Source organism: Leucopleurus acutus, assembly GCF_964270905.1.
Source record: "Leucopleurus acutus genome assembly, chromosome: 10".
NCBI lineage: Eukaryota > Metazoa > Chordata > Mammalia > Artiodactyla > Delphinidae > Leucopleurus > Leucopleurus acutus.
The window spans coordinates 82168004-82191421 of record NC_139153.1 but is presented as its reverse complement, the minus strand read 5'-3'; the positions used below and the strand labels follow the sequence as shown (position 1 = coordinate 82191421).

The 23418-nt window shown below is 53.7% G+C and overlaps 5 protein-coding genes across 7 annotated transcripts; 3 read left to right on the top strand and 2 right to left on the bottom strand.

Annotated features, from left to right (window-relative positions):
* Positions 1-3963: 3963 nt before the first annotated feature.
* Positions 3964-4879, top strand: LTA (lymphotoxin alpha; the record flags this gene model as incomplete). Its single annotated transcript, XM_082847117.1, has 3 exons — positions 3964-4062; positions 4148-4253; positions 4467-4879. The coding sequence occupies 3 exons, from the start codon at positions 3964-3966 to the stop codon at positions 4877-4879; spliced, it is 618 nt and encodes a 205-aa protein (XP_082703243.1).
* Positions 4880-6947: 2068 nt separating this feature from the next.
* On the top strand, positions 6948-8717 carry TNF (tumor necrosis factor; the record flags this gene model as incomplete). 2 transcript variants are annotated; one of them, XM_082848172.1, is made up of 4 exons in its annotated part: positions 6948-7133; positions 7683-7728; positions 7918-7965; positions 8296-8717. In XM_082848172.1, 4 exons carry the CDS (start codon positions 6948-6950, stop codon positions 8715-8717), a joined length of 702 nt encoding a protein of 233 aa, XP_082704298.1. The 2 variants fall into 2 exon arrangements, with proteins under 2 accessions (XP_082704298.1, XP_082704299.1); XM_082848173.1 differs by lacking the exon at positions 7683-7728 and having other exon boundaries at positions 6948-7195; positions 7940-7982; positions 8313-8717.
* A 2558-nt stretch (positions 8718-11275) lies between these two features.
* On the bottom strand, positions 11276-13256 carry LTB (lymphotoxin beta; the record flags this gene model as incomplete). Of its 2 annotated transcripts, XM_082848086.1 has the most annotated exons (4): positions 11276-11914; positions 12335-12409; positions 12607-12658; positions 13058-13256. In XM_082848086.1, 4 exons carry the CDS (start codon positions 13217-13219, stop codon positions 11460-11462), a joined length of 744 nt encoding a protein of 247 aa, XP_082704212.1. In that variant the 3' UTR covers positions 11276-11459. The 2 variants fall into 2 exon arrangements, with proteins under 2 accessions (XP_082704212.1, XP_082704213.1); XM_082848087.1 differs by lacking the exon at positions 12607-12658 and having other exon boundaries at positions 11744-11914; positions 13058-13219.
* A 4279-nt stretch (positions 13257-17535) lies between these two features.
* On the top strand, positions 17536-19219 carry LST1 (leukocyte specific transcript 1). Its single transcript, XM_082847734.1, has 4 exons — positions 17536-17607; positions 18003-18101; positions 18434-18456; positions 18979-19219. Exons 1-4 carry the CDS (start codon positions 17586-17588, stop codon positions 19126-19128), a joined length of 294 nt encoding a protein of 97 aa, XP_082703860.1. The 5' UTR covers positions 17536-17585; the 3' UTR covers positions 19129-19219.
* A 502-nt stretch (positions 19220-19721) lies between these two features.
* Positions 19722-22013, bottom strand: NCR3 (natural cytotoxicity triggering receptor 3; the record flags this gene model as incomplete). The annotated part of the gene is made up of 4 exons (XM_082847627.1): positions 19722-19768; positions 19897-20004; positions 20175-20519; positions 21971-22013. 4 exons carry the CDS (start codon positions 22011-22013, stop codon positions 19722-19724), a joined length of 543 nt encoding a protein of 180 aa, XP_082703753.1.
* Between the last annotated feature and the right edge of the window lie 1405 nt (positions 22014-23418).

Below are 23418 nucleotides of genomic sequence, written 5' to 3'. Positions count from 1 at the left end.
TTCATTTATTGAGATGTTTAGATTTGAGGTTAGGGTTGAGTTTGAGTTGTGATTTGGGTTGAGGTTAAATATGGGTTAGGATCAAAGTTGATATGTAATCCCACTTCAGGTTTTGAGGCTAGGTTCAAGTTTAGACTATTGTCATTTCAGCCTTGTTTGGAGGGCTCAGAGATTTCACTAGTTTCTCCACAGACACCACTGTAGAAACTGTATATCCCTCGGTTTGGAGCACAAGACTCCAGTCATCACCCCTCCCACTCAGGGAAAGCCCCAAACCAACTGCTGGCCTCCTCAAGAAAGAAACTGAATTTCACACAACCTCCAAAACTGAGATTGAAACCAAGATTGGCCCATCTCAAGGAGCATCCTTCAGCACATCGCAAATGCCTGTGACACGGAGCTTCGACCCAATTCTCACCCTTCATTCCTCTCTGTCTCTCATGTCCCCCCATCACTTGTCCTCACCTTCCCCTTTTTTTTCTTCAATGCCCCAGTCTCTCTCTCTGACCGAAGTTTCTCCGTTTCTCTCTATTTCTCACCGTTAATTGCAGCACCATTTTACATTTTAATATAGCCGAGTTCTCCTAGTCCATGGGCTCCTACCATTGGAGAGGCAGAAAGAGACAGCAGGAAGAAAAAGGGACTCCAGAGAATGAGGGACACAGAGGAAAGGAAAGGAGCAGGGACCAAGAGGTAGGCCAACAGTGACACAAGACACAGTGAGGTTAAAAGAAACAAGATGAAGCCAAGATAGAGACCAAGGTATTTAAAAGAGGCATCTGTGGCTACCCTTCTTCCGCCATCACGTCTGATCAGCCACCAAGACCTGTAGATTTTGCCTAGAAACTCTCTCCTCCTCTTCGTTCTCCTGCTACTGCCTCGATTTAAATGCAGGCTCTTGGGCTTCCCTGGTGGCGCAGTGGCTAAGAGTCCCCCTGCCGATGCAGGGGACACGTGTTCGTGCCCCGGTCAGGCGCGGAGCGGCTGGGCCCGTGAGCCATGGCCGCTGAGCCTGCGTGTCTGGAGCCTGTGCTCCGCAACGGGAGAGGCCACAACAGTGAGAGGCCCGCGTACAGCAAAAAAAAAAAAAAAAAAGTTAAATGCAGGCTCTTGTCACCTCCTTGCTGAGTTGTTGCAACCCCCCCCCACAACTGTTCTCCACACTTCTGGTTTCCCCTGCAGACCCCAGCTCCCATTTCTCAATTCATTCTTCATGTAGCATCCAGACTCATGTTTTAAATATACCAATCTGGGTGGGTCCCTCTCTCACTCAAAACTTTTGGTAGCTCCCCATCACAATTACAATGAAATCCAAACCTCTTTTCTTGGTTTTAAACCCCTCAGGATGTGGTCTCAGCTTACCTCCCAAGCCTCATCTCTGTTCCTTTTATGTGTACTCACTTGCACAGGTTAGTGCACTTCATACCCTCTTTTACCTCCAGTCTTTGCACCTTCTATTCCCTCTATCAGGAACGCCCTTCACCATCTTTGCCTTGATACTAATGCCTGAATCACCTCTCCCCAGGCCAAGTCTGATGGCTTTACTGTGGGCTGCCATAAGCCCACTGTCACGGAACCCACACTAGTCTTTGAGCTCCCAGAGGTCAGGACGCTCAGTAAATGTTTGTGAAATAGAGAGGAAGCTAAAGAGATGGAATGAAGGAATTCCCTGGTGGTCCAGTGGTTGGGACACCGCACTTTCATTGCCGTGGCCCGGGTTCAATCCCTGGTCAGGAAACTAAGATCCTGCAAGCCACGAGGCACAGCCAAAAAAACCCAAAGAGATGGAATGAAAAGAAGTAATAGGTTAGACTAGGAGGGCATGAAAGGCAAAGTTGCAGGGCCTCAAGTAGCAGGGAGGAAGACAGAACTAGCTGATGCACACCCTGAATATCACTTATGTGCCACAGGACACCAAGACACCTCAGGAACTTTCTGCCCAGTGCAACAGAGGGAGGGCTTTAGTTTCCATCACCACCATCCTCAGCCCCAGCCCCTCCGAAAACCTCCAAATGAAAGCATAACAAGCTAGTAAGAGGAATAATAATATTTGAGGGGCCAATTGTTATTTTCTCAATCTCATGAAATGTGACTAAAATCATCTTTAGAAACCTTGCTTTTTTTTTTTAACCTGCAACCTGCAAGCTAAGTGAAAACTCCCTCATGTTCAAGAACATTCATATCAACATGTTTCATACTAGCCAAAAACTAGAAACGAACCAAATGCCCATTAACAGAAAAATAGATAAGTAAATTAGAGTATATTCACACAACATCACATCACAATGAAATAAAAATCACTGAGACACACAACAATATACATGAATCTCACAAACATAACGTCGAGAGAAAGAAGCCAAACACAGATGAGTAGAGTCTGTGCGATTTCATGTGTATGAGGCTCAGAAGCTGGAAGAACTAATCTATAGTTGTAGAGGTCAGAAAGTGGTTGGTTATCTTTGGAAGGTATGAACTGGGAGGGGGCACAAGAGAACCCTCTGGGGACCTAAAACTATGTTGAACTGGATGGTGGCTACATGGCTATAAACAGATGGAAGAGTTCATCAGGCTATCCACTTAGGAGAAGTGCACCTCACTGTACCTGAGTTCTGCATCAATAGAAGGGGGAAATCCTTAATGATTTTACAACAGTGTATTGGCTTTACAAGTGCAGCTGCAAGACAAGTCCCTTTGCTGTCCCCACTCCGCCCTAGGTCACCACCCTTAAGCTCCACCCGTGTGGAATTCTGAAGCATCCCCTGTAGAGAACTTTAGCAATTGCCACATTCCTTGATCCTGGAATGTGTTTGTTTGGGGTTATATAAATCTGATCTGTGGAGCCCACCTGAGGTTGGGATGAGGTGGAGGGCATCCTTCAGCAGTGAGACAAGACCTCATCATGTGAGTTCATGGCTCATCGTGAGCTGAATCTTCCAAACCAGAACACTTTTGAGAGTAAAAGGGGGTCCATGAATATTTCTACCAGGACAACAGGCATAACCCAGGATGTACCAGGCAGGAGGGAATATAATGGAACTTTTGATATGAAACCTTCCAGGCAAACTGGAAAATACACACACTGGGACAAGTGTGACTTGAGTCTCTGGGACAAGGACAGGGGTACAAGAGGAGGAAATGTGCACAGAGAGAAGCCTGTAACCAGCCAAGGGTGCAGAGGTGTTATACATAATTGCTCTTCAGGGAACTGGGCCTCCAGCCCACGCCCCAGCTGCTCCCCTTCTCCTCGTCCTCTGAATTTACTGTCCCTTCTCTGGAACTCCTAAGCCTGACCCCCGCTCCCTGGCCCTCCCAGCCCACGGTTCCCCTGACCCCACTCCCTTTCCCAGAACTCAGTCGTCTGAGCCCCCAGCCTGCGGTTCTCTCCTAGGCCTCAGCCTTTCCTGCCTTCGACTGAAACAGCAGCATCTTCTAAGCCCTGGGGGCTTCCCCCGGGCCCCAGCCCCGGCCTAGAACCCGCCCGCCGCCTGCCACGCTGCCACTGCCGCTTCCTCTATAAAGGGACCCAGGCGTCCCGGCCAAGGGGCCCCGCACAGCAGGTGAGACTCTCCCACCGCATCTCCTTGGGCTTCCCCGGCCGTGGACTCCTTCCCCCGGGGCGTTCAGTCCCTCCGACTGGGCTTCAGCCCCTCCTGCGCCTCCTGCTTGGGGCTGGGCCTGGGCCTTGCTGGGTTTGGTTTTGGTCTGCTCCCCTCTCTCTGACTCTTTATCTGTCAATCTCTTTCTCTCTGTCTGTGTCACACAGTCTGCTCCCTCTCTGTTCCCTTCTCATCTCTGTTCGTCTCTCTCTCTCCCCCTGCTCACCTGGGGTTTCCCTGACTGCATCTTGTCCCCTTCTCTGTCTGTCGCCCCGTCTCTCAGGGTGGCTGTCTCCACGGGCAGGAGGCCCGTCTTCCGCATCGTGCCCCGCCCCGCTCACTGTCTCTCTCCCTGCAGGTTCTCCCCATGACACCACCTGGACGTCTCTACCTCCTGAGGGTGTGCAGCACCCCCCTACTCCTCCTCCTTCTGGGACTGCTGCTGGCCCTGCCGCCCGAGGCCCAGGTGAGGCAGCAGGGCAATGGGGACTGTGTGGGCAGCCCAGCCTGACCTTGGGCCTGAGGACCTCTCTGACTCTGTCCTCCCCTAGGGGCTCTCTGGTGTTGGCCTCCCACCCTCAACTGCACAGCCTGCCCATCAGCACCCCCCGAATCACTTCACCCGAGGCACCTTCAAACCTGCTGCTCACCTTGTTGGTAAACATTCACCTGCCCTCCTAGACATGTAGCCCCCAGCCCTCCTCCCATCCCCCTTCAGGGACCCAAGCATCCCCTCCAGCTCACCCCCACTCCCACTCCCTTCTGTTCTCCCAACCATCCCCCAGGAACTCAGTCCAGCACCTGCTTCCTCAGGGATTGAGACCTCTGACCCCCAGGTCCTTGACCGCCATCCCTCCTGGCTTTCCCTAGGAGACCCCAGCACCCAGGACTCACTGCGCTGGAGAGCGAACACGGATCGCGCCTTCCTCCGCCACGGCTTCTCTCTGAGCAACAATTCCCTCCTGGTCCCCACCAGTGGCCTCTACTTCGTCTACTCCCAGGTGGTCTTCTCTGGGGAAGGCTGCTTCCCCAAGGCCACCCCCACCCCTCTCTACCTGGCCCACGAGGTCCAGCTCTTCTCCTCCCAGTACCCATTCCACGTGCCTCTCCTCAGCGCTCAGAAATCCGTGTGCCCAGGGCCACAGGGACCTTGGGTGCGCTCGGTGTACCAGGGGGCTGTGTTCCTGCTCACCCGGGGAGACCAGCTATCCACTCACACAGATGGTATCTCCCACCTGCTCCTCAGCCCCAGTAGCGTCTTCTTCGGAGCCTTCGCTCTATAGAAAAATCCAGAAAGAAAAAATTTGGTTTCAAGGCCTTCTCCCCATTTTGCCTCCATTCTGACCACTTCAGGGGTCACCACACCTCTCTTTTGACCATTCCATCAGTCTCAAGTCTTCCCCCGTTCTCGGCACCTGGAGCTTCCAAAGAAGGAACTCTAGGCACCCCAGCGGACCACACCTTCCTGAACCACCCCGGATGCTCGGCTGAGGACTTCAAGCCTGCCTGGAAATGCCCACCCAGAGCCCTTCGTCTGCCCTGCCCATCTAGGGGGCCTTGCCCTGGACATGGAAGGGGAGCTGACACATGAGGGAGCTTGAGTGGATGACTGGGGGCAGGGAGGGGGGTTATTTATGAAGGGAAAAAATTTTAAATTATTTATTTATGGAGGATGGAGAGAAGGGGGACGGCAGAAGAAAGAGATAATACACCCAAGAGACGGAGAGTGAGAGGGCGTGGGCACAAGGATGACCTAGCAAGAGAGAAAAAGAGGGGGTCTGAGGGACCAAGGGGCTCTGGAAGGAAGTGAAAGGCTCCTAAGAGCCAGCCATTGCCTGACTGGACACCCCACGAGGAGACGTCTGACCCTTGATGGAGCCCAATAAACCTCTTTTCTCTGAAATGCTGTCTGCCTGTATCTGTCTGTCTGGGAGGGGAGAATTCCCCAGATGTCTCTAAGGAATGGAGGGAGGACAGGAATCAGAGGGACAGGAGCTGTGGGCGTACAGAGAGGCCTCAGGGGCTCTGGTGAAATGTGGTGGCCTCGCAGGGGTGGGAGGAGACCAGAGGATAAGCTGAGAAGACAAAGGAAAGATGCAGGTCCAAAGTCTGGAGGAGTGGAGGTCAGGGAACCCCTGAGGAATGGGGGTGACAGGAGGCTTCTGAGGAGCAGTGACCACACTGAAGGGTGTTTGTTTGGGACTGTGGAGGAGCAGTATGAGGCCCCCGGAAGGCGTGGCCATGCCAGGGCCCCGAGGAGTGGGAGAACCTCCGAGGCTGGGGGACTGGAGAACACAGGGGACGTTTCGGGAGACGCGGTCACGTGCAGGGGCTCTGAGGGCCAGGGCTGTCTCCAGGAAACTGGAGGGAGCAGGGAGTTCTTTGCAGATACATGGCCACACACAGGGACTCTGAAGGGTGGGGTCTTCGTGCAAAAATTGGGGCATCACATGCCCTTGGAAGTCAAGACTGAAACCAGCACCAGGGTTTTGCTGAGTCCCGGGTCAGAGTGAAAGGAGAAGGCCTGCCGTGGTGGGGTTCGTGAATTCCCAGCGTCGCTTTCACTCCTCTGGGGCTGTCCCAGGCTTGTCCCTGCCATCCTCCCCCAGCCCTTGCAGAGCCTCAAGCTTCCCTTCCTCCAGCTCCTCTTGCCCCCAGGGACCGAAACACACATCTCGGGACCCAGCACAGCTTCCCCCAAGTTTTCTCTCCATTAAGGACTCAGCTTTCTGAAGCCCCTCCCATTTCTAGTTCTACCACTACCTGAGTCCGGTCTGGAAATCAGAAGGAAATAGGCCACAGAACTCATCCCCCAAAGAAATGGAAACAACGGGAACTGGGGGGCACGGGGAAATGGGGTCCAGCCTCCAGGGTCCTACATCTACAGCAGTAACTGGCCCAGGGAGCCCCCCTCAGAATCCGGGTAGGTAGGGTAGGAAGTATCCTTGATGCCTGGGTGTCCCCAACTTTCCAAACCCCCGCCCCCGTGATGGAGAAGAAACCGAGACAGAAGGTGTAGGACCCGCTACCGCTTCCTCCAGATGAGCTCATGGGTTTCTCCACCAAGGAAGTTTTCCGCTGGTTGAATGAGAGCCTTTCCCCGCCCTCCTCTCACCCCAGAGCGTATAAATGCAGCTGTTTGCACACCCAGCCAGCAGAAGCTCCCAGAGCGAGGACACCAGGGGACCAGCCAGGAGAGAGACAAGCAACTCCAGAGCCCCCTGGAAATAACCTCCCAGACCACACACCCCCACCCCGACAGGCAGCCAGACGACTTGCTCCCTCTAACACATCCTGCCACAGGGCTCTACCGTCTCCCAGCTGGACTTGAGCCCTTCAGAAGAAGACGCCATGAGCACTGAAAGCATGATCCGGGATGTGGAGCTGGCAGAGGAGGCGCTCTCCAAGACGGCAGGGGGCTCCCAGGGTTCCGGAAGGTGCTTGTGTCTCAGCCTCTTCTCCTTCTTCCTGGTCGCAGGAGGCACCACGCTCTTCTGCCTGCTGCACTTCGGGGTAATCGGCCCCCAGAGGGAAGAGGTGAGTCCCTGGCCAGCCTCGGCTCGTTCTCTCACCCAGAGAGAAATGGGGCGAGATGTGGGGTGGGGGAAAGAGGTGTGCTGATGGGGAGGCTTGGGGAGGAAAACAGTGGAGAAAGATGGGGAGGCAGAAGGAGACGTGGAGAGAGATGTGGGAAGAGAAGGAAGGATGGAGAAATAGGGTGCCTGGCACATGGGCGACGCTCTCTAAATATTTGTCGAATGAATGAATGAGTAAGCAGGGATTCAGATATAAAGAGAGATGTGTAGACAGATAAGGGGTATGGGTAGAAAGATGGGGAAGAAAACAAGTCATCTGGATAAAGATGAAGCAGATACAGCAGGTATGAAAGAGAGATAGGAAAGATGAAGCTAAGGGTGTCTGGCACACGGCAGGAACTCAATGAATGAGCTGTTAAATGGATTATGGATGAATGGGGAGAGAAAACGAGACGCATCAGTGCAGAGAGTACAAGCTAGAGAAGCAGCCGGCTGTTTCTCCTTCAGGGGTGACTTGCTTTGATACTAATCCTCCTTCTTCTCCCAACAGTTCCCAACTGGCTACTCCATCATCAGCCCTCTGGCTCAGACACTCAGTAAGTGTCTCCAAAACCTCTCTCCTAATTCTGGGCTTGGGTGGGCGTAGGGGTTGGTCCTGGGATGGAAGCAGTAGGGGAAATTTAGAGTTTGGGTTTGGGAGGAGGAGGAAAGGAGGTCAAAGTAGTGAGATATTTTCTGGGAAGCTTAAGGGTCTTTCACCTTCTTCTTTTCTCTTTCCTCTTCAGGATCATCTTCTAAAACCTCAAGTAACAAGCCCGTAGCCCATGTTGTAGGTAAGTGTTCTGAGGATGTGTCTGGGGGACGAAGAAGCAGATGGGATGGGGAGGGGTAGGATTTGGCTGCTGAAGCCAGGCTGAGGGTAGACAGACCTTGGAGACAGGGTGAGAAGGACTCACTGAGCTCAAGGGGAGGGTGGAGGATACTTAGAACTTGAAGGGGATACTCAGAGCCTCATGGCCAGATGGGATGTAGGAAGACAGACAGAGGGGACAGGAACCGGATGTGGGGGGTGGGGTGGGCAGAACTTGAGGGCCAGGATGTGGAGAGTGGAACTGACAGGGTCACAATGACTCACCCCTCCCTCTTTTTCTCCCTCCCTCCAGCCAACCTCAGTACTCAGGGGCAGCTCCGGTGGCTGAACACATATGCCAACACCCTCCTGGCCAACAGCGTGAAGCTGGAAGACAACCAGCTGGTGGTGCCGACGGACGGGCTGTACCTCATCTACTCCCAGGTCCTCTTCAGGGGCCAAGGCTGCCCTTCCACCCACTTGTTCCTCACCCACACCATCAGCCGCATCGCTGTCTCCTACCCGACCAAGGTCAACCTCCTCTCTGCCATCAAGAGCCCTTGCCAGAGGGAGACGCCAGAGGGGGCTGAGGCCAAGCCCTGGTATGAGCCCATCTACCAGGGAGGGGTCTTCCAGCTGGAGAAGGGTGATCGACTCAGTGCTGAGATCAACCTGCCCGACTATCTGGACTTTGCTGAGTCTGGGCAGGTCTACTTTGGGATCATTGCCCTGTGAGGGAGCAGGACATCCATCCTATCCCACCTCAATTACTTTATTATTTACTCCTTCAGACCCGCTCATCCCCTTCTGGTTTAGAAAGAGAATTAGGGACTCAGGGCTGGGCTCCAAGCTTAAAACTTTAAACAACAACAACACTTAGAAATCAGGGATGCAGGGAAGTATGGCCTGGACAATGGGGCACTGACTACCACCAAGAATTGGAACTGGGTCTTCTGGAACTCACTGGGGTCCTTGCGTTTGGATTCCTGGATGCAACCTGGGACACCCAGAATGTGGGGGCCAGGGGACCTTGGGTTCTGACTGGAACACTTCAGAACATTCCTTGAGAAGATCTCATCCAGAACTTGACATGAGTGGACTTCAGGCCTCCCTTTCTTCCAATGTTTCTAGACTTCCCTGAGATGAGGAGCCCAGCCACACCCCAACAGGGCCAGCTCCCTCTATTTATGTTTGCACTTGTGATTATTTATTATTTATTTATTATTTATTTATTTACTAATGAATGTATTTATTCAGGAGGTCAAGGTGTCCTGGGAGATCCAATGTAGGGGCTGCCTTGGCTCAGATGTGTTTTCTGTGAAAACGGAGCTGAACTGTAGGTCATTCCCACCCTGCCTCCTGGTCTCTGTGCCTCCTTTTGCTTATGTTTTTAAAATATATTTATCTGATCAGGTTGCCTAAATAATGCTGATTTGGTGACTGACTTGTCGCTACATCACTGAACCTCTGCTCCCCAGGGGAGTCGTGTCTGTAACCGCCCTACTGGTCAGTGGCGAGAAATAAAGTGTGCTTAGAAAAGAAATACGGCCTCTTTCTGGGAATTAATTCTTCATTGGCCTCTCCTTGGGGGTGAGACGTGGCTCCCTGAAGTTCTTTCTCCACAGGGCTTATGATCCCTGCCCCTCACCCCTTGGACTGCTGGGGCTCAGGAGACCCTACATAAAACAAAGCCCCACTGAAAATGCCCCTCCCCCAAGAAAGGAACCTGAACTTAATTAGCTCTCCCTCAGGGCCCTGGAATTTCCAACTCTGGGAATTCCTATCCAAGTGGGGGAAATCCCGCAGCTCAGATGAGATTTCCGGCTGTTGCGGCCTGACCGAAAGACCCCGGGGAGCGGCCAAATTCTCAGGTACCTGAATCACAGCCAAGGGACTTCCAGGCAGTCGGGCACCTGGGCTCCAAACAGCCTGATCCCGCCCCACGCTCCTCCCCCTGCCAGCCCAGTCCTAACTGTGCAAACTGAACCAGTCGCTGAACCTCGTCTATCAAAGAGAAGTTGGAACGCCCACCGCACACGGGGCCCCCTGAGAACAGAAGACCTAAACTCTTCACAGCAGAGCAGCTAGCGGAGCACTCGGTGAATTCTGGCTTTCTCCCTTTTCCCAGCCCCCGGTCTTCTACCCGCTTCCATCTCTCAGTGGATGGAATTGAAGAGGAAGAAGAAAATAAAAAACAAGGAATAAGATGTAGGTGAAGGACCCATCCCCCATGCCAGCTTGGTCTCCCTGATTTTCCTGGCGAATGATGAGGAGAGGGATGGGAGGTGGGTGAAGTGGAAAGAGAAATGCATTCCTCCCCTCCGGGAAGGCTCTTCTGGACACAGAGTCAAAGACAAATATGGAGTCAGAAATGAAGACTCAGAGAGTGGCAGCCCTCACTGGGCTCTGAAGTTGGGCTTTCCTTCCTGCTAGGGTTGCCAGGCAGGGGGAAAACTATGCCGTGTGCCGCAGAGGTGGGGTGACCTGCTGGGGTAACCTAGATAGAGCCTTGGATCCTCCTCCAGCTCGGGGCTGAAAGTCGGTCACGGGGTGAAGAGGCTGCTGTTACTCACTCTGGGGCCGCGACACTTGCCCACTCATGGAAAGGGGACCTGAAGTGTGACTGCGGGGTGAGGACCTTCCATCCCACCCTGGACAGGGCCAGGTGACATCAGTTTTTCCTCCTCCCCCGGTTCTCCCTGGTGTCCTCGGGCACTATCCCCACCCCATCTCTCTTTCTCAACCACCCTCCCAACTCCTTCAGCCTCCTCCCTTCACGCCCGGTCCCCACCCCCACTGCCCCGCTCCCCGAGCTGTGGGTCTTCCCCTGGAGAAGAGTCGACTGAGGCTAACAGGGCCTTCAGGCAGCTAGCAGGGCAGAAACGCTGTCCCCTCAGTGCTTCATCATCAGCCCTCTTCGGGTTTCCTCTGCTGGCTGGGCCTTTCTGAGTGGTACTTGCCTTCCCCGGTAATGACCCCTGTCACTACCGGGAGGGACCCAAGAGAGAAGAGTGCAGTGTTGAGTCTGCGGGGACCATGTGGCCTTGAGAATCAGGACGCTTGGAGATGCTTGGGGCTTTGTGGAGAGCCCTTTCCTTCTACCCTCTAAATGGGCTAGTGCTGGGGCAAGGCCATTCAGAGGCAGGGGTGGGTGGGACCCACAGATCCCCATCCCAGGGAACAGAGGCCATGCCAGGTGTTATGAATTGTTTCAAGACACCAGGAAAATACAGAGACTATTTAACCAACATTTGTGTACCCGACCTGAATGAAGACATGTCAGCATCTCAGCATCTGTACCGGCAGCACTAAAGCTTTACCTTCTTTATTTTCACCAGGCTCAAAATCAGTTTCCAAACAGTCTTCTCCATTTTCGCCACGGCCATGGGGTCCCTGGTGTCTGGGTCCCCAATATCTAGGCTGATTCGTTCACATACTCCCACCATGCAGTAGTCGTTTTAGGGACGTGGGTAGCCCTCACCCCACCATCACCGCCCCAAAGAAGGTCTTTCCTCTCCTGTAGTCCACCATATCGGGGTGACTGATATTGACGTACACCCTCTCGCCCCTCCGGAGCTGCACCAGGCCGCCGAACCCCACGCTCGTGTACCAGAGAGGCCCGTACTCGTGCCTCTGGGCGGGGTCCAAGACCGGGCTCACGGTCTCCGCGCCCTCGAGCAGTAGCTCGGGACTCCCCGATCCATAGGCGCCCCCCGCCCGGTACAGCCGACTGAGCAGCGTGACGGAGCGGTCCAGGGGGTCCCCGCCGGGAGGGGGCGCCCGGCCCCGGTAGCCGACGTGACAGTAGAGGTAATAGAGGCCATCCTGCGGGAGGGCCAGCCCCTCGGCGCCCGAGAACTGCGTCCCGCTCCTCAGAAACGCCTCTTCTTTCTTCGCCTCCCAGCCTAGCCCCTGCCCCGTGGTCCAAGCGCCTGCGGAGAAACGGGCCAGTTGGCTCTCGGAAATCCGATCCTGAAAGGAGCGATCCAGGCCTGGGACTTCTGGGAGGGTGGGCCTGAGGGACAGTTGGGGCTTTTAACCCACTGCAGGAGTCCAGCCGGGCTGGGGGAGCGGGGTGATGGCGCTCTCTCTGCAATGAGTACGAGTTGGGACTGAGGGCACCTGGGTGTGCGGTACAGAGCGCTGTGGTGGGGAGATCCAGGCCGGGTTTTGACTCCTCCGACGGAGGGGGAAAGCGAGAAGCTAGAATGCTGGGCGAGCAGAAGAGTGCGTACTATAGCAGCGGTGAAGCAGGTGGGCTACCCAGCACGGCAGTAACAGAGCAAAGGGACTCTAACTGTGGGCGAGCAGAACTGGCACCCTTGGACTCTTCAGGTCTATGAGATCCTTACCAATGAGGTGGGCAGCCGGGAGCCTGGGGCTGAGATCTGTTTCTGCCTCCTCCTCCACCGGCAACTCCCGGGACTCTGGAAGGGGCGAAGAGTCCACGGTTGGGGGCAGGGCAGCCACCCACGTGTAGTCACCTTGAGAGGACAAGGTGCCAGGGCCCAGGGATGGGGCACCTGGATTCCTGGAGGAAGAGAGTATCTGGGGATGCTGATGGATGGGAGCTGGGAGTCCCTGAGGGGCAGAAGCAGGGGAGGGGGAGGTGGTCGGCTCTTACCAAATCGCTGATGGGCCTGTGCTTGGGCGCCTGGGTCAGCGGTCCCTGTTACCTGAGTGGGTGGGGTCACAGGGCCCAGAGTTCAGTCTTAGCTGATGCCAACCCCACCCCCCCCATTCCCAACATAGATGCAAGCTCGACTTGGGGTTTCTCCCACCAGCCCCAGCCTCAAAACACACCTCCCTGGAATGGAGAACAAGTAAGGCATCTGTACTTGGGCAGAGAGACAGAGGCCCAAGTATGTCTTGGGAAGAGGAGAAGAGACATACAGACAACCAGAAAGGGGCTTGGTGACATCAGGGCACAGCAGCATCACAGGAACGTGGAAAGAGGACCAGCAAAGAGACAGAGGAGACATCCCCACTGGGGGACAGCCAAGCCAGCTGAGCAGGAAGAGGCAAGAGGCACAGCCAGAGGTGAGGCCCTTGGAGGATTTGTGGCAGCCACTCACCAGTCCGCCCTGCTCCTGGGGCACCAAGGCCAGCACAGCCAGAACAGTGATAGGCACAGCCAGCAGGAGGGTCACCAGGGAAGCGGCTCCTGCGACAGCCAGCAGGAGGCATCCCTTCCCCTGGGGCCGCCTACCCCGGCACTCCAGCCCCAGCGCCCCCATTGAGACTGAGCCAGGGCCAGGGCAGGGGGGCTTTCATACCTCAGGGGTGGGGCCACCCCCTCCCTGTAGACCCACACACCTGGCTGGGACTTTCCGAACACCCCTGCTCCCCTCACCCTGCTTCCTGTTTACCCAGAGCTAGGGTGGGGCAGCTGGATGCCTGGGTTCTCTGAACTGGGGAGGGAGCTGGGGTGAAGAGACAGGCATTCAGGGTAGAGCTGGAGGGGGCCTTAGAGATCTTCTGACTCAGTGGGAAGGGAAACTGAGGCCCAGAGAGGGAAGCTAGCTTGCAGAAAGTCAGGCAGCTGCAATGAGAACACAGAACTCCAGATTGCTAGTGTGGTCTGCATTATTCTTCTTTTTTTTAAATTAATTAAGTGATTGATTGATTGATTTTGGCTGCGCTGGGTCTTCTTTGCTGCACAGGCTTTCTCTAGTTGCGGCGAGCAGGGGCTACTCTTCGTTGCGGTGCACGGGCTTCTCATTGCAGTGGCTTCTCTTGTTGCGGAGAACGGGAAATGGGCACGCGGGCTTCAGTAGTTGTGGTACGCAGGCTCGCAGGCTCTAGAGCGCAGGCTCAGTAGTTGTGGCACACAGGCTTAGTTGCTCTGCAGCATGTGGGATCTTCCCGGACCAGGCATTGAACCCGTGTCCCCTGCATTGGCAGGTGGATTCTTAACCACTGTGCCACCAGGGAAGTCCCTGGTCTGCATTCTTCTGCACCCCAGAGGTGGGTGCTGGAGGGAGGGCTGCATCCATATCCCTGAGGTCAAGGGCTGGAATAGGAGGACCAGAACTGGAGTCTTCAGGGATGGATGTCTAGGTTCCAAAGAAGAACCTGTCCCCACACTGGACTGACCTCCTCCTCCCATTACCTTGTGCCCTCCAAGCCCCCAGAGCTAGGTGAGAAAGGCAGAGTTAAGCCAGTCCACGGTGATGGCAGCTGAAGGGGGCCTCAGCCTCACCACTGACTATTAACTCACTGAGGAGGGATGGAAATAGAGTATTACCTCCCTTGCTACACAGAGTGTAGACAGGAGAGCAATGAGGCATCCACCCCCAAAGAGCTTCACAGTCTAGAATGGCTCCATCCATTTAGTAGATGCTGACTAAGTGTTAAGTGAAGAAAGGAAAAAAGGATGAATGAGTAAGCAAAACAAAGCAGTAAGGACCAAATGAATGGTGTAGTCGGCAGAGCAGTAGGAGTTGAAGGGAGGAAAAACCAGGTCAAGAAAGTTGGAGGTGGTCCCAGATCATTTCCCCTTCTTGCTATCTCTGTGTGTTCAGGTAATAATAATAACAACATAGCTAATATCCAGATAGCATTTGGTATGTGCCTGCCACTAACCTACACACTTTATATATAATAATGCTCTTTCTTTCTTCCTTCCTTTTTCTTTCTTTCCTTCCTTCCTTCCTTCCTTCTTTCTTTCTTTCTTTCTTTCTTTTTCTTTCTTTCTCTCTTTCTTTCTTTCTTTCTTTCTTTCTTCCTTCCTTCCTTCCTTTCTTTTTGGCCACACGGCGTGGCATGCGGGATCTTAGTTCCCCAACTAGGGATCAAACCCGTGCCCCCTGCGGTGGAAGCGTGGATTCTTAACCACTGGACCTCCAGGGAAGTCCTATAATAATGCTTTTAATCCTGATAAAAACTCTTAAGAGGGGAGCTTCCCTGATGACGCAGTGGTTAAGAATCACAGGCTCTGAGACAAGAGAAGCCACCGCATTGAGAAGCCGGTGCACCGCAATGAAGAGTAGCCCCCACTCGCCGCAACCAGAGAAAGCCCGTGCACAGCAAAGGAGACCCAACGCAGCCAAAAATAAATAAATAAAATAAATAAATTTATTTCAAAAAACTCTAAGAGGAAACTGAGGCACAGAGAAGTTAAAGAACTTGTGGAAGGTCACACAGTAGTAGCAGAGACAGGATTTGAACCCAGGCAGTCTGGCTCCATACCGTTAACCACAAGACAGTTTAAAAACTGAGTACTGACTTCAGATTTGTCCATTTCAGGGTATGTAAATCTTACCTTCCTCACTCCCCCCAAAAAAGAATAGGGAAACAAATACTGAACTTGAGTCAATGATAAGCATGGTAAAGGGTTTAGAGGTAAAATGTACTGATGTTTGCAACTTTGAAAGGTATCAAAAAATGAGATGGATTGATAGATATGTGATAAAGCAAATATATAGAAGAATATTAATTGTAGAATCTAGGTGGTAGGGATAGGTTCACTGTACAATTCTTTCAATTTTTTTCTATGTTTGAATGTTTTAATAATAAAACATTTTGAAACAATATTTTCCTACTGTCCTGCGTGGGAACACTGTGGATGGGAGAAGGGAAGGAAGTAGCAGAAAATTTCTGAATCTGGAGAAGGAAATGCAAATGCTTATGGGCCCAGGCACCAGATCTCCTCTTCAGTCCTTGCTTCCACATGAGCTCCCAAGTCTTCACCCTCCTCAAGGACTAGGTGTGCCATCCTCCAGCATTTATCTCCCTCTCCATCACAGTGCCACTATGAGGCCTTCATCTAGGTCCTTGGACTACCACCCTTACTTTTGTGCTCAATATCAGAATGTTGCTCGCTGCAGGAAGGCCACCTGGATTGCCCACACCTCTTTTCCCAACACCAACTTGTCATCAACTTTCTGTCCTAGATCTATCAGCAGTGCTCATGTCGATCTAGTCTGGCTGTCTCTGACTCTCCTGTTTGTTAATCAGTCAGCCAAGTGCCCTGTTAGACACAGCCCCAGAATACCAGGAGAGTTACCCAAATCCACTGGAACTCCCAGTCTGCCTTGGGAGCTGGAGTGTGTGTCCACACATACCAGGATCATGAGCTCTCAGCGACACAGTGTAATTGGGAAAAGTGAATCAGGGAAGGCACCTAGAAGGGATATGATCACTGACGACTTGCGGGATCAATAGGATGGCTGGAGGGCTTTCCTGGTGGCGCAGTGGTTGAGAGTCCGCCTGCCGATGCAGGGGACACGGGTTCGTGCCCCGGTCCGGGAAGATCCCACATGCCGCGGAGCGGCTGGGCCTGTGAGCCATGGCCACTGACCCGCGCATCTGGAGCCTGTGCTCCGCAACGGGCGAGGCCACAACAGTGAGAGGCCCGCGTACCGCAAAAATAAATAAATAAATTTTAAAAAATAGGATGGCTGGAGCTGACAGGGATCACAGGCTGAATTATAGTCCTAGGAGCCTGAAAGGAAAAGATGTTGTAACCCTAACCCTCAAAGCCTAACCTCCTCTCCTAACAATGCTAGGGAGGCACCCAGGCTGGGGGAGAAGTTAAACCAGAGGAGGGGCAGGAATGTCTGAGGTGGCAACACTTTACCCAGGCAGCTCCGGTCAGTCAGGAGTCTGTCCAACCGCAGGCCACAGACTCTAGGTAAGCTGGGCGAGAGCAGGGAACCCTCATGAAGGAAACCCAGGGAGGGGACAGTCACCCCCAGAGTGAGGTGAGTCTAAGGTGAAGGAAGGGAGAATATGGCTTTGAGGTTCCCTGGGCCCTGGGGGGATCCTGTCTGGCCTCTGTCTCCGCTTCCCAAAGATCTGCAAACAATCCACTTCTGCCGCCACCCCCCCCCCACCGTGGCCACCAGGATGGTCTCAGTTTCCACACCCTGGTCACTGCCTCTGGCTCTGGATGAAGTCAGCGGCCCCCTCTTCACCCTCAAACAGGAACCAGTGGTTGTAGGGCAGGAAGTGCCTGAGGGGAAGTTATGGGCCCCAGACGCTCCTCCATGCCCCCCTTCAGCCCCAGCAGTATCTGCCCAAGGGAAGCGGCTCTCCACACCAGCCAAGCGGGGGGCCCCCCTTTCCCAAGTTGCTCTGGGGCTGAGGGAGCGGCCGTAGGTGCCAGGTGGCGCTGGACACCACCTTCCCTATTTTCCCACCAGTCGCCACGCACCCTCCAGACCCCAGCTCCTGCCTCAGCCCCCTCACCAGAAACTAGAACTATCCAGTGCTGGAGAGGCCCCTATGAACCAGCTGGTCAGCCTAGGGTCGGAGAAACAGAGTGGGCTCTGGAGCTGGACAGAGCTGGCCTTGAACCCCAGCTCTGCCACTTCTGGGCTGGACGTCCTTGTCGGAGTCCAGCCTCGAGTCTCAGGTCCTTCACCAAGGAAATGGGCACAATACCCTACATTGTTATGGGGATTAGCAGTGACGAATAGAAAGAGCCCAGTTCAGGGTTGGCACATAGCTAAGGCTCCTCAGCCTGGGAAACGATTGTAACAGGGGCCCCAGACTTTACAGATGAGGAACTTGGGGCACGTGACTCACCCCAGGCCATTTAGCCTGGAAGAGCAGCGCTAGGTTTCCCAACCTGCAGGCTAGTCTTCAGTCCCCAACCTAATGAAAATTTGTGGGACAAAAGGTAAGGTAACCCTCCGCTCAGGGAGGGTTGTGGTGCACAGGGAACAGTGGATAAAAAGCGGTGTGTGCGCGGGTCGTGGGTAGGTGGCCAGGGTCTCTTGGGGCCAGCCAGTGCAGCAGACAAGGGGCTTCATGGGGAGGCCCAGAGAGGGCAGCAATGCGGTGGGAGGTTTCTGAGGGGCGAGTGGTCTCGGGGACGAGCGAGTTAACTGATGAGTCATGGCCACCTCTGGGAGGAGGTGAGGGAACACAGTCTGGGGTGAAGAACCTCTGAAAGGATGGTTTTCTGTCTCTAAAACTGTTGGAGAAAGAAGCTGAGATCCCCGACCAACAAGGAGGACGGGGTAAGCTGCAGAGAGAAATGGGCTCTCTGACACTCACCCCTTTTCCCTGCAGACATATGCCCTTACCTATATGGGGGCCTAGGGCTGGGGGTGCTTCTGTTCCTCGTCATGGTCATTCTGTCCGTCTGCCTGTGTCGGCTCCGTGGGAGAGGTGAACCCCACCCTCACCTCCCTCTTACCCCCTCACCCCTCACCCCCGGGCAAGACCCTGTGCCGTCCCCCACACACCCTTTCCTCCTGTGCTCCCAGACGCCCCCATCAACCCTGACTGGTCCCTCCTGCCTGAGGAAGGGGGTAGAAGTTGGGGGGTGGAGAGGGGAGGGGAGAGTGTCCAAAGAGAGGGACCTTGGCTTTTGGCTGTGGGAACCACAGGGAGGTTGGCAAGTGAGGAAACACCTGCTGGGGGTGGGGAGAGTGGGCGAGGAGGGCTGGAGGTGGCACAAGGGAGACAAGGGCCAAGCCGAGCTTCTTCTTTTCTTCCAGTGAGGAGGCTGGAGAGGAGCTGGGTGAGTCTGGGGCAGGGAAGTGCGTGATGGGGCAACAAGTGGGGGCTGAGGTTGGGGGGCAGGAGAAGAGGGAGAAACGAGCCGGAGAGACAGAGAGACAGAGGAAGTAAGAGAGAAGCAGAAAGAGGGAAGTAAGGGCTGAGAAGAAGAGAGGAAAGGAAAGGGGTAGAGATGGAAAGAAGAAATAAGACAGAAAGGAGAGAGAGGAAGAAATGAGGGAGAGAGAGACAAAAGTGAGAGGCAAAAATCAGAGAGAGAATGAGAGAGACACAGGGAAAATGAGAGGAATCAGGAGAAAAAGTAAGAGAAGGAGATTAAGAGTGATAGAGGGGGAGGGCGAGAGGGTAAGAGAGACACAAGGGCAAGGACAAGAGAGGGAGACAGAGAGAGAGGGAGAGAGCGCGCAAACAGAGGCAATGAGGTAAGAAAGCGGGGCAGGGGAGCAGTGAGAACTCAGAGGGCAGCGTCAGGGGAGGGAGGCTCCTGGGGACCTCCTGTCAGCACCCTCTGTCCCGGCCCCAGGCCCAGCTCTCGCAACAGGAGCTCCACTATGCGTCCCTGCTGAGGCTGCCTGAACGGGAGGGACCTGACCTCGGCAACCAAGAAAGGGAAGGCAGCAAGGAGGACCCCAGCACGGACTACGCCTGCATTGCCAAGAACAAACCGGTCTGAGCACCCCCAGACGCCTCGTCCAACCCAGGCGGTTGGTCAGGGCCATGCTGTAAAGACCAGTAAACACCCAGTAAAGACCGTGGTCTCGCCACCCTCTGTGTCTCAGGCTTCTCCATCTACCTCAAGCCCCAGCTCAACAGGGCCACCATCAAGACCTAAGCAACTTACCCTCCCACCCATTCTTACCCACCAGGGATCCACTGGGTGAAGAAGGGTGTTTAGGGACCCAGGCTCCCCTGAAGGCCAGAAAAAAGCATTTGTCTGTGGGCCACTGAGAAGTAGAGCTAATCATGTCTAATAGTCCACTTTTCTCAGGACAAAGGCCTTAGCCTCCTGGGTGGGAGAAGGAGGTGTGTTGAGTCTCAGGATGATGGTGGGAGGGGACTCTAGGCACAGTCCTGGGAAGCTCCCTCCTTGGACCTTTCCAGACCAGACTTGGTGGAAGGCAGAGTAAGAGTTGGGAGAACCCAGAACAGGGCACATTGGGTCATCTAGAGCAAGAAATACACAAAAGGAGTTAATGGTGGGGCAGAGAGGGATTTATTGGGGGGTATCTTGAAGAACTTGGGATCACTGGGGTCTGAAATCACTCATCAGAGGCCATCCAAGGAGTGGCAGTGTGTTCCCATGTGACAGTGGCCTGGTGGAGAGGCCACAGGAGTAGCTCAGTAGCAGCCTGCTTCTCTTCGTGGTCTCTGTCTCCACCTGCTCCAGCCCTCTCAGTGCCCCTCCCACCTCTGCGCCCATTGTCCCGGCTCCACTACTCACATTTGCCCTGGTAATAGATGGTGCTGCCCATGGCCACTGAGAGAAAGCTGAAGGCATAGAACCCAGCCCGAAGGAGGAAGACTGTGCCGGCAGCTAGCTGAGGAGGTCCTGCATGTGGGTGGGGATGGCGAGGGGGAGAAGGGCTTAGGAAAGGAGGCCCTGGGAAGAAGCGTGCACAGGCTTAGGGAGGATAGTGGGCCTCAGGGAAGGACTCTTGACTCGACTACCAGGGAGAGTGGGGCCTCCGGCCAAGGAGGCACAGCTTCCCAGCACCTCACCTTTCTCCACCACCAGCAGAGTACCGTTCCCTGTTCCGACACCCAGGCCCAGCACCTCCACCCTGCACACGTAGACTCCGGCGTCACGGGCTCGGGTGTCCCAGATGTGCAGCTCAGCCTGGTGGTCACAGAGGAAACGGGAAGACGGAAGAGGGGCCAAGCGGCCCCTGAACTCTGCGGTCTCATTCCTCACCTCCTTCCCTGGGGCCACTTTGTCCTGGTACCACGTGACAGAACCAATGGCCAATTTCCCTTGGCTGGCATTGAAGGAACAGGGCAGGAAGGCAGGGCTGCCCTCCTGGGTACGGATCTCAGGGGGCTGGGACACCCAGAGAGCACAGGATCCTGGGGGCAGAGAGAAGACCCAGAGAAACGCCTCCCCAATTACTCCAAAGAGAAAAGACAAGAGAGCTTGCAGTAGACTATCCCTGCTGTACCCCACCCACAGAGGGCCCAGAGGGACGAGCACTTCAGATGTCTCATTAAGCCTTTCCTCTTTACCAATCTAATTTCTTAACATTGCTTATTAAATTGTTTTTCAAATTCTTTCCCATACCAACTCTCACCCTCACCCTCTCCCATCATTCTCCAGTTCCATTCACTAGTAACATTTTGCTGAAATTTAACTTGTCACAGTGAAAGTGAAGCTCATTCATGAATGTGGCTGCCTAGTTAACTAATACCATTAATTATATTATTCCAGGTATTATCTTAGTACTAATAGCATTCTGTTGCATACCATCCTTGCTACTTTTTTGTTGTTGTTGTTGTTGTTGTTAAAGAGCATTAACTAGGGCTTCCCTGGTGGCACAGTGGTTGAGAGTCCGCCTGCCGATGCAGGGGACACGGGTTCGTGCCCCGGTCCGGGAAGATCCCACATGCCGCGGAGAGGCTGGGCCCGTGAGCCATGGCCGCTGAGCCTGGACGTCCGGAGCCTGTGCTCCGCAGCGGGAGAGGCCACAACAGTGAGAGGCCCACGTACGGCAAAAAAAAAAAAAAAAAAAAGAGCATTAACTAATTAAATCTCCAGGTGAAGATATGGCTATAATTGCTTGGGATCCCTATTTATCTTATCTGAAATGATGAATTAAACCAATTATTAAAATTCTTGATTAAATTCTCTAGTTAATGAAATTTACCAATCAGTCTTCTATTTCAGTGATTCTCAAACTTGAGAGCACGTTGGAATCACCTGGAGTGCTTGTTAAAACAGATTCCCAGGCCCCACTCCCAGAATTTTTTATTCAGTGGGTCTGGAGTGGGTCCTGAGAATTTGCCCTAGGTCCCTGCTGACGCTGATGCTGGTCTGGAATCCACACTGAATTTAGTCAATGAATATGTCTGACAATTAAAATCAGTTTCATTAAGAAACTTAACTTAGATTTAATTAGATCTCCTAAACTCCTAATTATATCTAGACCCTAGATAATAAGCCTTGTTTAATAAGTTTATTAAACTCATCGAATTAAAACTGACCCCTTAAAAAGATTTGACCCCTTCCTTCAAGCCCTTCCTTCCTTCAAGCCCTTTTTTACTGGTTCTTTAAACTTTATCTTGTTAGGAACGTGGCTGGAAAGGAAGAGTTTTAGGATGGAAGCTGGGGAATGACCTTCCCAGTGGGTGACATGGAGGGAACCGCGAAGTGGGGAAGCCCACTGGGTATCAGCTTTATTGAGGGATGCCCTGCTTTCAGCCCCCACCCAACCTGCTCCCCCGGGACATCTATGTCCAGCCTCCCCCATCCTCCATCCTCCCAGCCCCACACCCTTCAGGGTCCTGGGAGAAACCCCTGTCACCTGGATGGACCGTGATGAAGATGAGGAACAGCATCCGGGCCATGTCGAAGGGTGTTCCTGTTGACGAGGGGGACATGAGCAGTGAGGTCTGGGTGGAGGAAAACGACCCACTAGTTCTGACCAGGACTTTGGTCACTGGATGGGGGTGGGGAGCTTCCTGTGACACACAGGACTGACACATCACTTACAAAGGACCTCAACACCCCAGGGCCTGGGGCATCAGACGCATGCCTCCCTGAGGAAAGAGGATGCTGCTGATGGGGGTATCTGGGTCACTAGGAGGTGGGGGCAGCATGTGCGCATGTTGCCTAAGTGTTTGAGGGGGAGGGGGGGCTTAGATGGCCGGTCATGCTAGGGTGGGTGGGTGGATAGGTGAGACCAGGATGTGGTTCCCCTATCTTGTGAGGTTCAAGAAGACCAACCCTTTACCAAGAATCAGCCTCCAAGAGCCTTATCTGGGCTCAGAGCTAACCTACTTCCCCTCCCCTTGGCTCAATAGCGCCCAGGTCCACCCTATCCATTCCCTTCCTTCGAGTCCGGCCCTCCCCCAGGGCTGCTCTAGAAATTCTATAAATGAGAGGATTAGCAGAAGTCAGCTGATTGGTCGTGGCGACAGGGAGTTGCCAGGGACTTTGTCTGTTTCGCTTAGGATGTGTTGACTTGGGTGGATTGGCAGAGTGAGTGCCACTGATGGGGAAGTTTGGATGCATTCACATTCAGATCCCCATTAAAGGAATACACCTCTTGCAGAGGTCTGCTTTACCAGGTGTGTTCTGCACAGATTTATCACCCACTGGTCAATTCACTCATTTTTTATTTTATTCATTATTTAGCTAACATTTATTGAGAAATCACAAAGTGCCCCCATTACGTGAAATGCATTTTGACAAACCCAAATGAAATACACATTATGTTACACATAACTCCAAGGTTATGCAGGGATTAGTACAAGAGTATGCAACACACTCTTGTACATGCATTACACACCTACATGAGATAACACAGCACAGAGAAAAGAGGATGATGTGTAATATGCCGGGTGAAGCCTGCCCAGCCCTCGCCACACATTTTCCCTCTGGCTCCTTTTATATCAGTACATATTCTTTCTTTCTGGCCGAGTTTCTCGCTGTTTCACAATACATCCATAGATTGTGCAGTCCTAATCTCCACTGCAGTGATTTGGAGCATTTTTGGAGAAGTAGTAATTTTATGGTTAAGAATGCTGGCTCGGGGCTTCCCTGGTGGCGCAGTGGTTGAGAGTCTGCCGATGTAGGGGACACAGGTTCGTGCCCCGGTCCGGGAAGATCCCACATGCCGTGGAGCGGCTGGGCCCATGAGCCATGGCCGCTGAGCCTGCGCGTCCGGAGCCTGTGCTCCGCAACAGTGAGAGGCCTGCGTACCGCAAAAAAAAAAAAAAAAAAAAAAGAATGCTGGCTTGAAGTCAGGCT